A 16,818-nucleotide genomic window follows, 5' to 3' on the forward strand; every position below is an offset into this window, starting at 1 on the left:
CTCCTCCCTCCTTAGACTGGACACTGCAGGCACGATCTGTATTAAGTTTAAACTAGGTTTAATCCAATGCACTAGATTGTTACATATATCTCATTTTGGGTTCCCTCATATTCAGAAAGGGGGTTGCAGTGAATCACCAACCCCACCACATTATAGGAAATAATCAAGGGACTTGTCCTCACATTGTTGAAGCATAGATCATTATGGGCCTTTCAGATCATCCAGAGGCTATAGGCAAGCAGGGGTCATAAGGGTGAAAGACCTAGCCTTGACCAAGTCATGCCCTTCCCTGATTTCCGGTTAATAAAGTACCTAAACTTACTGTCAAACTTTTCCTTATAAATTGCCTACTAGTCTTTGATAAGACTAGTTTGCATACATGTGTGTACATGATGGTTTTGTATCACATTGCTTAACTTAACAACTTCACTATTAGATTTCTATTGCCTGTTCTAATTTTGTTGTCTTCCAAATTCAGAATGCTTTGACTGACCCTCAGCGTGTTCGAATGCCCTCAGTCACCGAGTATTGGAAACCTCTTGGAGAGGATGTAAGCATTTTATCACCTATTTTCGGTAGTTATTTGTGTTCAACTTAAACAGGCAAGGTTTAAAATAGTATTGTCTGAGTAGTGAAATTATTTTCCTCTCTATACACTGTTGGATCCTTTTATTGGATGTCTTAAGCACGTAACGTGTCTTCAACTATTGCAGATGGATGTTTCTGCTGGAATTGAAGCTGAATATCATCATAAAAACAATCGTGTAAGTCACAGGTTTTGGTGATATTTTTTGGTTTTGACTATTTAACTGCCACAGAATGATAATGCATCTTGGAGTGTTAGTGGACAATACAATACAGTAGTTATTGAAACGAATGTCTCATTTTCGAGTTAATTATTTGTTGAGGAACCTTACTAGCTTAAATTTTCTGTTGAGATGAAAAATTCATTATGATCCAAAAGTTATCTGCTATTTATGGTTTTGATATGCCAGGTTTACTGTTGGAAAGGCCTACGATTTTCAGCTCGACAGGACTTGGAAGGATTTTCTCGAGTACGGTTCACTTTCTAAAGAACATATGAATATCTACAAGAGGATCACAATTATCTGTTCTTTAACTGGATACAATTGCAATTATTTGTTTGATATAGTTTACTGATCATGGCATCGAAGGAGTTGTACCACCAGAACTTCTACCACCGGAGGTTCGGTCCAAGTTTCATACAAAACCTGGTGACAAGACAAAACGAGCTAAAAAGGAAGAAGCAAAAGGTGCCGCAGCGCAGCCCGAAGATAGTCAGGTAGTTGCAAATCCTTTGATAACCTATGTTAAACACCACGCACCTCGATTTTATTCTCGGACAATCTATATTCTGAAGAATTTCAAAATCTTTAACTGCTTGGACGTTGTTGAAGTGGTTTGCCCTTTTTCTTTTGCTATACTACAAACCATTAACTCAGAACCAACATCAACACTGATTGTACAGATGCATTTTGAGTTTGGAATGATCGACTCTAACATCCTTTCTTCAGAATATCTCAAACTCATTCTTTATAGCAAGAGGCGCTGAAGATGTAAACTAATTTTCTATGTTTAGGTAGCATCAGCTGCAGTTGAGACTGATGGTGTTGGTAGTGGAGCTGAGCTTGAAGATGGAGTGGCTCCTATGGACTCTGATGCTACAGCTGGAGAAGTTCAGAAGCAGAGCCCTGATATGGACTCTGGCCATGAGGCTGGCCAATCTGAAGCTGAAGGTGAAGCCGAAGGGGATGCTAAAAATGATGTCAAAATGGAGGTTGAGGCTGCAGTTCATGATGAAACAAGTCCAAAGGAAGATGGCAACCCAACAAGCAGAGATACACGTAGCACTCGCAAAGAAAACTGATTTCTTAGTCTCTGCAAATCAGGAAAGGTGAGTTGTAGCAGCTTTCTGCCTCTCTCAGCTGCTGATCGAGACAGCAATAGAATCCCAGAAAAGATGAAACTGCACTGTTATATAGAGCTCTCATTTTCTTCAAATCTTAATGAGTTGTATATTGCTAACCGGGAGCAAGAACCAGATGTTTTATCTGTCTATAAACACTCTCAATTGAGGCCTTTTAAGACATTCCATGTGTCATGATCGACTCACGTTATAGAATATATCATCGGAAAATTTTGGAGAGTATGTAACGTTATATGTCATACATAATAAGGGTAGGTTAGGACAACTGATACGAGAGGGAATTTAATAGTAACCATGTTGTACGATCGTTAGAGATGCTTATTATCAGATGGGTTGTGATATGAGCGGATCCCTGAGCCCGCAGTAACAACGCCCATCAAATTCTCCAGCTACCAGTTGTGGCTTCCTTCCCGAGGCAACACGGCAAACACAAAATCCCATGTCCCGTATAAGAAGGGATACAAGTGCAGCTCGCTGCTGCTCTTCAAAAATAACACGGTTACCTTCTTACCTGGTTCATCTATTTAACCGTTGATCATATTATTAAAGACACTTCGTCTTCGAAATGAAATCAGCTAGTATTGTCCATTGTGAAATGCGCCTACAGGGCCTCGAGATCATCCACATGTAACCTTGGGTCCTTTGCGGATGTAGGAAATCGTCGAGCGATCATTCAAGTCCTACCTATTATTATTTCAAATCAGAATCCTTAGTTTGACTAATTCTTCATTTCATAACAAAAATGTCTCGAAGCAGAATCTGATTCAAGCAACACTTGAAAGTGACTCGAGGATCCCACAAGCTGAAAGGCTCTTTTTAAGTTCCCAAACTTGATATGTTGAGGATGACTTGACAACAAAAACAACCACTAAAACATGCAATTATGTGGTGTCATTATGTTACAGAGAGAGAGAGAGAGAACTTCTACATTCCAAACACAAGTGCCACAATCAATAGAACAAAGAAGAAGAAAGCACAACAAGAATCTGTAATTCCATAATCATCAACTAACCTCTAGGGCATCTTCTTTATCATCCTTTTCACCAGTTGGCAACTTAGGAACTTCTGCATTGTTATCATATTTGGCATCAACCGAAGCATATGAAATGCCCCTGCCTGAACTGGAACCTGAATCAGGCTCTCCTGATTGCTGAGATGTATTCAACGCACGACAATGAGGACAGTAGTAAGATATGCGAGGATAATCTTCTTTCCTTGCCAGTCCTGTAAAAACAAAGTCAGTTGACTAGTTTGCTTTCTATAGATATAGCACCAAGCGATTTGTTGCTACTTATATAAAAAAGGGAACATGAATGTCCATTCCACGAACCATTATGCATATGGCAGTTGCCACATATGAGTGCATAGCTCTGCGATGGATCCTCACCCACAAGCAATGCAGCTATACGAGCAATCCAACCACCATCACTAGCACCAGAGGCTTTGTAGTGTTCAACAACCTTCTGAGTCTGAGCGGAAATTTCTTGGTCATCGACCCCAAGCTCGTCCGAAGTTTCGTTGACCATTTGAGATACAATAGTGCTCCCAGTGCTATTGCTTCTTGCATGTGATTGTTTCCTGTTCCTCAGCCCAGTGGTTATGACAGGGTCAGCATCACTGCCTTTTGCCACTGTACTTGTATTTGGTTCATCTCCAACATAAACTTTCAGACCAGAGTCAGCCCCCAACTTAGATGCCAGAACTGTTGCTGCTGCAGCCTTTGCAGCAGGATCAAGGTCATATTTCTGGAGATGAAAGGCCAGAATTTAATTTAACACGACTAAAAAGAAAACCAAATAAAAGAAGCATAATACTATTGAGGATTTGAGATTGAATTGCACCATGTTTATTTCTACCATGGATTTTCAAGGTTTTTATTCCCTATAGTCCAAGAACCAACAGGGTGGAAGTTTGGAATATATATGTACACAGGTGTAAGATGTACATCTGAGATGTTCAGGCTCCGGTCAGATTTGCAAAACCTTCTATATATGTGTGTGTGTGTAATAACATGCACATGTAGTATCACAGTATCTAACAGAAACATTATCTGTCCAGTGATTTAAAAAGGCGCTTGGGCGCTCGCCTAGGCGCTTGGGCGAGGCGAGGCAAGGCCCGAGCGCCTCACTAAACTTCCAGGCGACGCGCTTCAAAGAGGCACCGCCTAGGCGCTTGCCCGAGCCCAGGCGTTGGGCACTTCGGGCAAGCGCCTGTGTTAAACCAGGCGACTGAACCAAGATTTTAGGTCTGGTTCGGTCTCCGGTGGTTAGTTGGTTCAATCGAACCAATTAAAATCGATATCAGTTGTCATTGCCCAACCCTAACCGGCTAACCCTACTCGTTGCCGCTTTCACTCCCGCGCTCGCTACTTGCCGCTGTCGCTACTCGCAACCGCTGCCGCTGCTCGCCGCTCCTGCTCCCGCTGTCGCTGCCTCCTTACACTCCCGCTGTCGCTGCCTCCTTACACTCCCACTCCCGCTGGCCCCTTACATTCCCGCTCCCGCTGCCGCTGCCTCCTTACACTCCCGCTCCGGCTGCCGCTGTCGCTTCCTCTTTTCTCAGTCAGCACCCCCTTACACTCTTCCTTCTCCTTCTGTATACTGTTAACAGTATACTGTATGTTGTTAATAGTATACAACAGTATACTGTTAATATTGTTAGGTTTATTTGAAATTATTAATTTTTAATACAGTTAATAGATTAATAATAGATTTTCTTAATTTAATAGCATATTTTTATTTAAAATTTTAAATAATTATATTTATTAATTATATTATATATTTTTATATTTTAGCCCCTCGTTTCGCTCGAGCGAGCGCCTAGCGCCTCGGGCATTTTTGGATCTTAGTGCCTTTTGACGCATAGCACTTTTTAAATCATTGTATCTGACTATTATTAGCTAATCACCTGAATTAGTTGTTGTGTGGTGTAATAGTTTGTTCTCTCTTTAAGCTCATCGATCTTCGCTTTCCTCTCAGCTCGCAGCCTTTCAAGTGTCTTCTGGTCCTTGTGATCAACTACATATAGCAATTTTGGAGTTAGTTGAAGTGCACAATGGCATATAGGAAAAACAATGATCAAACAAATGTAAATAACCTGAGAAAATCCACATACAACACAATAAAGAAACTACTGCTGAGGTGAATCATGAACCAAACAAAAGATGTTAACTTTCCAACAAAAGCCAAAAGATGTCAACGTAAATTTTATAGGAAATGGAACACATTAAATATGCTACTAATTCAATAACCACTTTGGCAGAAACACATGTGACTATGTAGGATGTAACATGTACTTGAAACCTTCATTAGAAGTAACTAGCTTACATCCACATGGACTGACTATATATATATATATATATAGTGCATGTGTGTGTACTCTTTATAAACATAGATCAGTATAAACAAGTAGAGATTATAAGTTTATATTGAGGACTTCAAAATATGGGAAAAGTAATCTTTGTCGGGAATGTATTCTTTCCTCTAGGTTGTGGTTCTTGCTGTTAGAAACTTTCAGTTATATTGGTAAGATCCATATTTTCCATCTAAATATATCATCTTTTCATAAGGGGTTGGTGATATCTATATGAGTGCAAGTCTATTTACGATGTATTATTTAGAGGATATAACAAAAAAGTACAGGTTTGACTTTTTTCCGATCGCGATGGCCTCTTCCTCCTCTCCCTCCCCCGATGCTTCATCTCCTTCTCCCTCCCCACTCCCTACTCCCAGTGAACCCCCCAACCCCACCAATACTGGTCCAAATCCTCAATAACCTCCTCTTCTTGCTCTTCACCCTCTCCTTCCCAAACTAATCTTCGCCGAGGTTTCAAAAAAAAAGAAAATAGAATCTTTATATGAATATCATACGTTAACCACTCTTTGGGAAATTCTATTTCTTGGAGGTTTTTCTCCTTGAATGGCTTGAGCTATACATAATGTCAATTAGTAAACATAAAATAACGAATTAGACTATGATTTGAGTCATTATTTTGTTCTTCCTTATAAAAAAAGAAATTTCATTCATCCTCATAGCTTAAGTTGGGTAATTCTCACATAATCTGAAGGGGAATCCTTAGCCATTTATTTAGCTATCTCCAACCTCTATTGTTTGTCTCTTCAATCAGTCGATCGTGTCATATGGGCCTGGATCAGACATCAAATTGCTTCAATTTTAATTGAGAGAATATTGTACCTATCTTATATATATCAAAAAGACATACAACCAAACCTATCTTTGGGGGCTTTCAATCGAAGATAATCATCATAGATCTTGCAAATAGTTCTTTTTTTTGTTTCTGTTTCTCCACCAAAGAAGAAATGTTAAGGGTCCTCACAAGAGGCCCTTGGTTTGTCAAAGGAAGAGCCCTCACTCTTTTGCTGCAGAGAACTTCTAATTTCTTTGAGAGAAGGTTGTCTCAGCACCTACATGAATTTTATTTCTAGGCCTTTCCCTTGAACTGATGCAACAGATAGCCTCCCATCTAGAAAAACCCCTAAAAATAGATAGTATTATGCTCACAAGTACGAGAGCTAAATTCACTAGAGTCTACATTATAATGGCCTTCTCTAACCCTATCCTTCAAGGACTTTGGATAAGAGTAAGCTCCTTATAGATTTTCTAATCCATGGCTTTCAAAAACCTCCCCAACCTCTGCTTTTCTTGTGGAATGGTCTGTCATAGAATGAACTCGTGCTCCTTGGCCAAAGAGACCACCGCTCCTAGCATACAGGAAGGTACTGCTAAGGTTTCTCCTAAGAACCCCTAGGGAAGACGACTCCCTAAACAGCCATTGGGTTCGAGTCAAACATCGACCAAGCTCAAATCTGTTAGACCCAACCACATCAATATTATCCCTGATGATCGAACTACTCTCAAGGAATCATAGTGTGATTAACAGTCTCTTTCATTCCTTTGTTTTAGGAGAAAATATATGATATTTATGTTCTTCATACCCCAATAGTGACCTTTTGGGTTTGGACATGTTTTCCTTTTGGAAGCCTAATTGCTAAACTAGCTTATCTCTACTTCATGCAGGGATCTTCAAGGACGTTTCTGATAATAGGGAGGAAGCTTGGTTTGGTTGGAAGATGATGTGGAGCCTTAACGTTTCCCCCAAAGTGAAACTTTTCCTACGGAAATTACTCTGGAATAGACTCCTCTGTTTTGTTCTATTTGCTCGAATATTTCTCTCTCAAGTTAACCCTTGTCCTGTCTGTAAAATGTTCAATGACTCTAATTCACATGTCTTTCCAAAATGCTCCTTTGCTTCTGCTGACTGGAATGTAATTCAATCACATGTAAACTCTTGTTTCAGACACTTTGACAATTAATTAAATGGTGATTAGCTTGAAGAAATGCCTGACCAGGGGAAACAAGAAACTATTATGGTTCGATGCATTATTACTAATTCACTTTGGATGCTCAGGTTGAGCAGTAACAAGTCCCACTTTCATATCTACCAAACTAAACCTTAGTCCATTTTGTGCAAAGTGCTTGATCTGACCAACAACCCTTCTAGTGGGGCTCCAATGAATATTCCTTCTACTAACAGCATCGGACATCATTTTCACTGTATGATTGAATATGATAGCTCCTTTCACCTTCAAGTTTTGAAGACTCAGGTTACATCATAAAATGGAGCCACAAGGGACATCTTTGTTGTTGGATGTGGTGCATCCAGGAAAATGAATGCATCATATGCTGAATTATATGCGGTGCTACATGGACTTCAAAGAGCTAAAGAGAAGGATTCCATCTCTGGATTGGACAGATGACTAGGAGATCATTAGCTTTCCCAACAACTCCAGCGCTACTCGGTCCTTGGAACCAACTGTCTAATATCCTGGAATTAGCTAATGAAGTTAATGTGATTTGGTTTAGTTACTTACCCAGGAATTCTAATCAGTTGGCACATTGTTTCAGCAACTTTAGTCGCCTTGATAGTTTTTCCTCATGCATGGGGAGATGATTTTGTAATGCATGGCCAATGTACCAAACTACCTTTTTGACAAATAAATAGATAGATGTCTCTCTTTCAAAGAAAATACAGGTTTGAGTAAAAAGAGTGTGATATCATTGGTGATTCCCAAGACAAATTATCACATGTTCTCTACTTGTAAGAGATATTTAATCCATATCTAATCAATTAAATGGATGTTAAACTTATCCATGTTGTTGTGCCCTACTGTAGGGTGCACTATGGTTGCAGAAAGATTCCATGAGAATTGATTTTCCATGGGAATTCCCTTTCACAATGTTAACATTGTTAAAAAAAATTAAAAATTCAGGAAAACTTTCCGGATTCCAAGGAAAATATACAATGCTTCATAAATTTTTTTCATTTTTAATAAAATTTCTAAGAATGCTGAAAACCACATGAAAACATGTTTAACAATTATAAATTGAAAACTTCTTAGAAAATTACATATCCAGTTTCCTGATTGTGAATAGAATTTGAAGACCTACCAAATATTTCTCAAAAAATTTTCAGTTTAGTTGTGTCTACAACTTTACTAATCTGAGTCACCACCATGTGTGTTATCGATCATTGTCGTCATCACTATTGTCCTTACACCCCATTAAGACCATTAATGACACTGCCATCATCATGGTCAGTATCAGCATTGCCACAATTTTTACAGACACCACTATAATCATCTCTGACCATCACTATCACAACAATGGCTGCCACCACTGTTGCCACCGATGTCACCATCACCATCAACAGCACTATCAGTGCCACAATATATCTATTCATCAAATTTTCTAGATTTATTTATTATTCCTAATTCATTTTTAACACCAATCATTTCCTTTATTAACCTTCAAACATGTACCACTATAAAACTACTACAAGAACACCCAAATATTCTACTCCTTGCTTGAGGATGTAACTAAATCAAAGCACATAACAAGATGTTGACCTTTCCTACACTTATAACTTCTAGCATATGCAGCTAATACAAAACATACTTTTACAAAAATGTGCTGAAGTAGAAAAACCCCTTCAACAAAAGTACCAAAAAGCTTCAACTAGGAACTCCCTCAAGTTCGAGGAATTGAAGCTAGAGCAGTGGCACCCTTGGGCTACTTGCTTCATAGATAAGTTTTTCTGCCGACCCCCTCCCCTCTCTATGGTTAGAAACTTTCTTCCTAATATTTGGTCTGTCTATTTCTATAATTAAATGGGGTTCTTTCTTGTTCTAATTTCAGAATGACTCAGATGCTCTTAAGGTGTTTACAAATTTTAGGGGAGGTGTCCTACAACTCATACCCTATAAACATAATTTTCAGCCATTCATGAAGAAAATTGGTACAGCTCCAATTTGGATTCAACTTCCAGGTTTGCCGATGGAGTATTGCAACCAGGAATGCATCTTCCAATTAGTCGCATTGATCACAGCTTAAGGTGGATATCAGGTCACTAAGGTTAGAAAGGGAAACTATATTATGGTATATGTGGAAACAGATACCAACAAATTGCTTCTCTAAAGGGTTTGGATAGGTGAACCTAATTTTGGGGTGTTCCAAATCTAGACTATGAAAGTATTCATATTGTGTGTTTTAGTAGTGGTAATTAAGGTCATAAGAAAGAGGTTTGTCCCCTTAAGGTTCTCCTAGATGGAGCTGCCACACCTTTGGAAAAGGTGGCTCGACTGGAGATTGAGGTGGGCAAGGGGTGACTCAAATCAATGGTTAGGCACCCGGAGCAGAGTTCAGCAGCAGGAAAAAACCTTCTGAGTCCTCTGTGGCTTCTTTTGGGATGTTGCTAGCGTCAAAGAAGATGGGTTACAGGGTTGACAATAAGACAAGTGAGGAACACATGCCAAGGGAGGGAGGTGGTGTTGATCAAACAGTCCTTCTTATGCTCATGCTATATGAGGGTAAGACCAGTGGCATTCTTGTGATGTCAGCTTTAAATGTCTCTACTGCAAACGGTAGAGAGGCTTAGCTATGGCTAAATCTGCCTCAAAATACCTCGAGGTTATGAACAGATTGAGTAGAATAGAGATCGCAATATGTCGTAAGGACAGATGGATTTGGAAGCTAGATCCAAGAGGCTTAGCTACTGCTGAATCTGGCTCCATGAACCTGAGGGATATGAAGCCTGATTCTGTCATATGGGAGGGTTAGAAAGGCGATGAGAATTCCTATTTCTCTTATAATATAATTTTTTTGTTGGAAGCTTCTTCATAAGTGTCTTTCAACTACTTAGAGACTAGCTAGCTGAATTTCAATGTTGAGATGTCCTACATGTGAGATGGCTTCTGAGCATGTGAGTCACCTGTTCTTTTTAGTGTGATTTCTCTCAGAGGTTTGGGAGTTGGTTGCTGGGAAACAAGGTAGCATGTTTCATTTTGTGGGGGTCTTGTGATACTGACCGGATTAAGGGAGGGGAGTGCCGCAAGGAATCCTGTTGATGGCTATAATAGCTGATATGCTTTTTGTTTATTTGGAAAGGTAGAAATGCTAAAATTTTTACTCAGTCATGGCCTAATGTTAGAGGTATCCGGGCTCAATCCACTGCAGCCACTAGTAATTCTGCTAGAAAATTTAATTTTGACGGGATTAAATAGTGAATCTCATTTCTCTTAAATGGGAAAAACCATCCAAAGGAGTGATCAAGATAAATATTGGTGGCTCTGTTCTCTTGCAGGACGGGTGACTAAGCTTTGTGTTGTGAGATGATGCGAGTATGTGTCCATTGTATGCACACAAATATATGTAAGGTTACTCACCTTCACAATCTGAGGCTCTAGCAATTAAGGAAGGATTCAAATTGCCTTGACAGGAAGGTATTTATAGGGTGCAGTTGGATATTGACTTTTAGATAATTATAAAGATTGCTGCAAGTGCAAAACTCCCTCTATGGGAGATCAGAATATAATTGGCTATGTAGAAGCTATAATTAAGCAATTTGTTTAATTTCATGTGCTCACTGCTATAGAGAAGATAACCAAATAGCCAATTGGGCTGCTGATTAGGGAAAGGGTAACCAAGGTGAATGCATTTTGTAAGGAGAGAATTCCTTCGGATTTAAAGTCCATTTTTTGTATGGACCTTTGCAGATCATTTTTTGGGAAGTTTAATATACTTTTATTTTGGGGAAAATATAGCATTAAAGAAATATAAGTGGCATAATTAGAGACAAAACAAGATAGAATAGTACAAATGCTAAGTTTCATATCTCCTTGTTATTTGTGTTGACCATTCAACTGGCTTTACAGTTTAAATCAAGGTTTGCAAATATCCCCCAGTAAGATTTTAGTATGGGTGGTTGGACCAAGGTAACCTGACATTACATCGGATACAAGACTTGCACCAATTGCGTGATACAGGCTTGTACCACCGAGTACAGGACTTGTAACAGGCAATAACTTTTTTTTTCTTTAGCATTTTTTCAGTTTTTTTCTGAAACTTGTTATGTACCAGTACCAGCTACCAGTACAGTTTGGACCAGTATCAGTCTACGCCAGGACTAGTATGGATCTGATACCAGAAATTAAAAATATTGGTTTGAATACCAAATATATTATGAGATGCAACACATACATGTTACCTTTAAAATGAAAGGTGCTGCAAAATGATATTGAAGATGATATAAACAGAATTTAAAATGTAATTTAAAATCAAACCAATCTGAGAGGTCCTTCAAAATGCATGACCAGTTTCACCAATAAAATTATTGCTAATTTTCTTCTAAGTAGTAAATTTTTTAAATAACACCACAATCAGATGAGGATGTCCCTAGTCATCCAAAATCCTAGACAAATCTGCTCTAGTGATATCCACTTCATGTTTGCATGTTACAAAAATAACATTGTAACAAAATCTTCTAAGTGCAAAATATATATACATGGCAATTTAATTAACAGAAAACCATCTAAAAACTTAAGATAAGAGGTAAGCAAGGCTCTAAAATTGGGCCAATGAAAGTATATTAATGCTGGAAGATGTTATGGGAATAAAAAAGACATGATATATATGTATATATATGATCTAAAAACAAAATAGGTCCAAGTGTAGAGATTGAGATATTTACGCATCCTCATGAAGCTTACAAGTGCTGAATAAATCATAGAAGATAAACCAGGTAAAACAAACATAGGAAGAACTCGTATAGCCCTCATCTTCCAGCTCATATCTGCTGATCTGGTTGTCATGATAGCATAAGCCACTGCTGCCACCTAGTAGAAATATCATGAACCACAAAAAACACAATATGTTAGCAAAATGCATAATTAAATTTTATATTATAGACTTTAGATCATAGCTATCAGAACTGAATCAAAAAGCGACCCGACCATCACTAGGTCACTGGTCAGACCACATACTTAATTTAAAATATTTTAAACTATATAAATAATTCTATGTAGTAAAAATATAAAATATTAAAAATAATAAAAAACAATATTAAACAAATTAAAACAAACCTTCAGTCGTATTGAATATGATTAAAATGATAATATCAACCAACATTATGAACATAAACTTTTATCCAAATTAAATAACACATGATAATTTCTTAAATGTAACCAAAGTTAATTGTTCAACAACATAAAATAAATAGTTTTTCCAACATAGTTATCATTACTTCAATAGCAGATACATATGAATTTCTCAAAGATCAAAGTGGATATCATTTCAATCATCAAAATGTCAGAACTAAACCAAAACGTACAATTTGAATCATATTCTGAATTTTCAAATTTTCAAAATCATGTTTCTGTTTGTTGCAACATTTAGTCAATTCTCCTCGTATTCATTTTGGTGACTAGAGAAGACAGTAATACACCAATCAAGAATCTAAGGCCTCACATCAAAACTTTAAAACTAAAATGTCTATTATCCTTCATATCTGTCACCATTGTTACTGTTGATTATCAGACTGGATCAAGCACCTTGGATTCAGATCAAGATGCTCCTAAACAATAAAGATTCCATCGTTGGATCAGGACTAGTGAAGAAAAACATGGGGCACATCACATACAATACAATGCATAGGACCTTTAAAGTTTGAACTGATCTTATGATTTCTAATTAACCAATTGAAATTTTTTAATTTTTGTTTTTGAGAATGACATTCTCCAGATAGGATCTCTAGGGCATCAATTGAACCCAAGAATAAAAAGAATGAAATCTGAGACTGTGTAAACTGCAGTTATACAATATTTAAAAATAAAATTGCCAAATGTCATATTATATTATTAATTGGCTATATATAAGATTATAAATATGAGAGGTTTCTTAATCATAATAAAGCAAGAGACTGAAAAATGCAACCTAACACTAAGGTGGCTCAATGCACAAGGTTCCATGCAATGTGGGGTTAAGGAGGTCAATGGACATAGTCTTACCCTTGTAAACAAAGAAATGGGTTTTCTGACTCCTCCTGACCATAATGCAAAGGAGCAACTAGAACATGAGATCAACGGGGGCTAAAAATGCAAGACAATATCTTAAAATGATCAATCATTCCATAAGGTTTTGTTTGCAATGATGATTTTCATTATCCATGGGACTGTCAAGTGAAAGGATTTCTAATTTTTGGGCACAATAATTTGAATATTGTATAATTTTAAAGAACAGAATGAATCTTCAAATCAACCTTTTTCCACACTCCATCCAATCTATGTCGCTCCAAAGGTTCAACATGTTGTCGTGAACCTCACAGCATCACATTTTGGCTTTTACTTATAGAGATAAGAAACATGAACATAACCAAAAAGCCTTCTTCCAATACTTGATGACAGAATTATGAATCACTAACGACAAAATTTTCTACCTCCATGGCTTCCATACATTTTACCAAACCTTTTTTGTGTGCTATTCTTATAATTTCTGGGAGAAATTGAGATAATTCTCAAAAACTAAAGCATGTAGCTTTCATCAAATATGAAATTAGATTGAAATAAGAAAAAAGACAAAAAAACTGCAACTTGTGCAGTAAATCAGCCAATATGATTTATTTGAACATTTATGTGTTTCTTTAATATGAATAATTCCCAAGTATTAATGCAAAACAGAAACCAAGATATTTATGTATGAATGAAAAAAATATATTACGAAATATAAAAGCATTCATAAAAGAACTCTCAGGACATACCAAGAAAATTAATCCCTTGGAATATTAAATGCTTGCTATAATTAATTTACTGATTCAAATAGGAAATAAAAAAATGAACAAAAACGAATGACAGAATTTGAAAGATTACTATAGCCCCACTACAAGCATTAAAATGGCATAAAAAACCAAGAAATGGAATAAACAATAACATGTAAGTTTGGTGGGGTCAATGAAATGTCTCTTACAATGCTTATAGATTAAAAGAATACAAATAATATGCTTACAATAAAAGATCCACTATCCGAAGCTGGATCCTAGCAATGGCCTCAAACATTTTCTGAGAAAGTATAGTAATCAAGAATTTGATTTTCAGTCCACGCTGGTCCACACCAGATTGTAGTGGGCCTATGTCCAAACCTATCACCGTGAGGGTCAATCCTTATAGGGTCTGCCAATATTGCACTGGTTTTGAATAGCGCTGCCTATGCCAATTGCCACTTACTGGGCTAACACCACCTTGCACTTTACCGTGATCTGTCTGTTTAGTTTAACAAACAGAAATTACCAAATGATACATATATTAGTTGGAATCAACAGCAATAGCAATGACCTTGATCTTTTAAAGAGAGGACGGTGACTGAATACTGAGAAGTATAGGTCTCAATATGGTTCTCCCTTCATTTTTAAACAAAAAAAAAAAAAAAAGTTGCCAAAATGTGGAAACATATCTTAGTAAGAACAGCAAGTCCACCACATCAAACACTCAAGGGATGGAAGGCAATTTTGTTGCCCACTAAGATGTCATCTCATGAACAGACCTAGACTACCCACACAAGTCACAAAGGATTCTTGTGAAACGAACTCTGCAGAAATTTTTAAAACAATCCAAAAGGCTGAAGCGAAGCAACACGCTGAATCGCCTGAAGTAATTCACTGACACTGTGTTCCAAATCATGACATTACCCTCCCATGTAATTTGGACTTTGGACTAAAAATAAAAAACATTAGTTAAAAAGTCAAACAAATGGACAAGTGTCTCCAATAATAAACTCGGAAAAAGAATCCATCAATTCTAGGAATATATTGATTTGATTCTAGCGGTCATTTCATTGAATATGAGGAACAGAAAGGGGGTACTTCCTCGTGTTAGTCATCGGGAAAACCCACACTGTGCAATTTTTGGCGCTTCTAGAACCAAGATTTAAGAGCTAATCTGCGTATCCTACTCCAATCTATGAACCAACGCCCCCTAACTACAGCCAAGTATCCATGATAGGATTGCAACAGTCATCAGCTAAGCCTTAAAGATCGATAGGCTGCTAAATCAGTCATTCCGATCAAGATCCGAAAGTAGACACTCCTAAAAAAAACATCAGATAGGTTCATAACAACTCAACGATGGGCAAGAAGAAGGAGCCACCTCGAGGATGACGGAGAGGACGATGAGATCGCGGACGATCCGCCGTGATGATTGCGCCCGGTGCTTCATCCGCGAATGGACTGTAGCCTCCTCCTTGGACAAGTACTGAAGCCGTTTCTCATAGTCCTCGTTCCTCCCCGCAAAGATCCCGTGCCACAGCCGCGCCACGAACCCCCTCCGCTGCTTCTTGGGAGGAGAAGGAGGAGGAGGTGGTGGTGGTGGCGCCCCCGCAGCTAGGTTCTCCGCACCTCCGGCCGAACCGGCATCGTCCGCTGCCATCTAAGCAGGCAAATTAGAGCAGATCAACGAAGCAGGGACGATTGGAAGAGGGCGAGGGTGTAGATCGGAGCGGTAATCGATACCGGTCTTATGATAGTGACCGGATCTCAAAGAAGAGGAAGAGGAAGAGGAAGAGGAAAGTTGTAGGTTCTTGGCTTGGCTTGGCCGAGGTTACCGAATTAAATAGGATGTGCTTGGGGAATGGGGTTATTCTTTACATCAAAAGAAAGAATTGCTCTTTTAAACGAGCCTCCGCCCCCATCACGCATTGCCTGCTGCACTTTAATCTTTCTACTGTCGGAAGGAAAGGCAAAGGATTGATTGTGAAATGTATACAAAGGATATATATCTGATGTAATATTATATTATATATATATATATATATATATATATGTATTTTTTTTATTATTAATCTCTGACTGTCAGTTGAAACTGTAATTGATTCAAACCCGTCATCGGTCAACATAATTAGTAGTAGAACTGTTAATGAATATTAAAAAGAGGGGCACATACGTAATTCTTAATGTTTGAAGAGATGCATCTGATATTTATAAGGGCAGATAGATATGTAGAAATTCATTTATAATATGTTTATTCTTTTAGATATATAAAAAGAAGGTATCTTTCTAAAGCAACGTAGACATTAAGAATATTCTTACAAATATGTCGTATTCTATATATGTTGATGAGATGGGTAGAATCTTTTAGATTTTTAGAACCAACGTCTGTGGAGGATAAGAAGAAATTGGGAAATGATTCTTACAATTTTGTGCGGTCTTTATTGATTTATGCTTGATTGATTGTTGATCAACGGATACAAAGAAAACTAAGTCAGAATCAAGATTTGATGTGGATTAAGATTGAAGCCACTCCTCTGAGCATCGCATTTAGAGGAGAAACGAAAGAGAAAGGAGAAAGAAAAAGGTACAATATAATATGGTAGGTAGGCAGTATATTATATTATGATACTTGAAATGCTTTAAATTTACAAGCTCTACTCCATTAATCTCATTCATGCGTAGTAGTTCATGAGAAGATCGACAAGCACAAGTATATTGATTGGGGTACATACGAGCTCGTCACACGATCAAACTATCTCCT

At 37.8% G+C, this 16,818-nt stretch overlaps 2 protein-coding genes across 6 annotated transcripts in view; one reads left to right on the plus strand and one right to left on the minus strand.

The window, feature by feature from the left end:
- The window catches only part of LOC103972960 (THO complex subunit 1), a 40,716-nt gene extending 38,606 nt beyond the window's left edge, over positions 1 to 2,110 (plus strand). For 3 of the 4 annotated variants that reach the window (XM_065094878.1, XM_009387384.3, XM_065094879.1), the window contains 5 exons: positions 479 to 550; positions 714 to 764; positions 996 to 1,055; positions 1,154 to 1,303; positions 1,601 to 2,110. In XM_065094878.1, coding sequence (XP_064950950.1) covers positions 479 to 550; positions 714 to 764; positions 996 to 1,055; positions 1,154 to 1,303; positions 1,601 to 1,888 — 621 coding nt within the window. In that variant the 3' untranslated portion in view covers positions 1,889 to 2,110. The remainder of the gene's footprint in view (positions 1 to 478; positions 551 to 713; positions 765 to 995; positions 1,056 to 1,153; positions 1,304 to 1,600) is intronic. The other variant, XM_065094880.1, reaches the window with a different exon arrangement.
- Positions 2,111 to 2,746: 636 nt separating this feature from the next.
- LOC135605141 (uncharacterized protein At2g24330-like) lies at positions 2,747 to 15,986 on the minus strand. 2 transcript variants are annotated; one of them, XM_065094881.1, is made up of 5 exons: positions 15,439 to 15,970; positions 11,994 to 12,138; positions 4,856 to 4,965; positions 3,279 to 3,693; positions 2,747 to 3,172 (listed from the first exon to the last, which is right to left on the minus strand). In XM_065094881.1, exons 1-5 carry the CDS (start codon positions 15,715 to 15,717, stop codon positions 2,952 to 2,954), a joined length of 1,170 nt encoding a protein of 389 aa, XP_064950953.1. In that variant the 5' UTR covers positions 15,718 to 15,970; the 3' UTR covers positions 2,747 to 2,951. The 2 variants fall into 2 exon arrangements, with proteins under 2 accessions (XP_064950953.1, XP_064950954.1); XM_065094882.1 differs by lacking the exon at positions 4,856 to 4,965 and having other exon boundaries at positions 12,013 to 12,138; positions 15,439 to 15,986.
- Between the last annotated feature and the right edge of the window lie 832 nt (positions 15,987 to 16,818).

Source organism: Musa acuminata, chromosome BXJ2-2 (genome assembly GCF_036884655.1).
Source record: "Musa acuminata AAA Group cultivar baxijiao chromosome BXJ2-2, Cavendish_Baxijiao_AAA, whole genome shotgun sequence".
In the NCBI taxonomy this organism is placed as follows: Eukaryota; Viridiplantae; Streptophyta; class Magnoliopsida; order Zingiberales; family Musaceae; genus Musa; species Musa acuminata.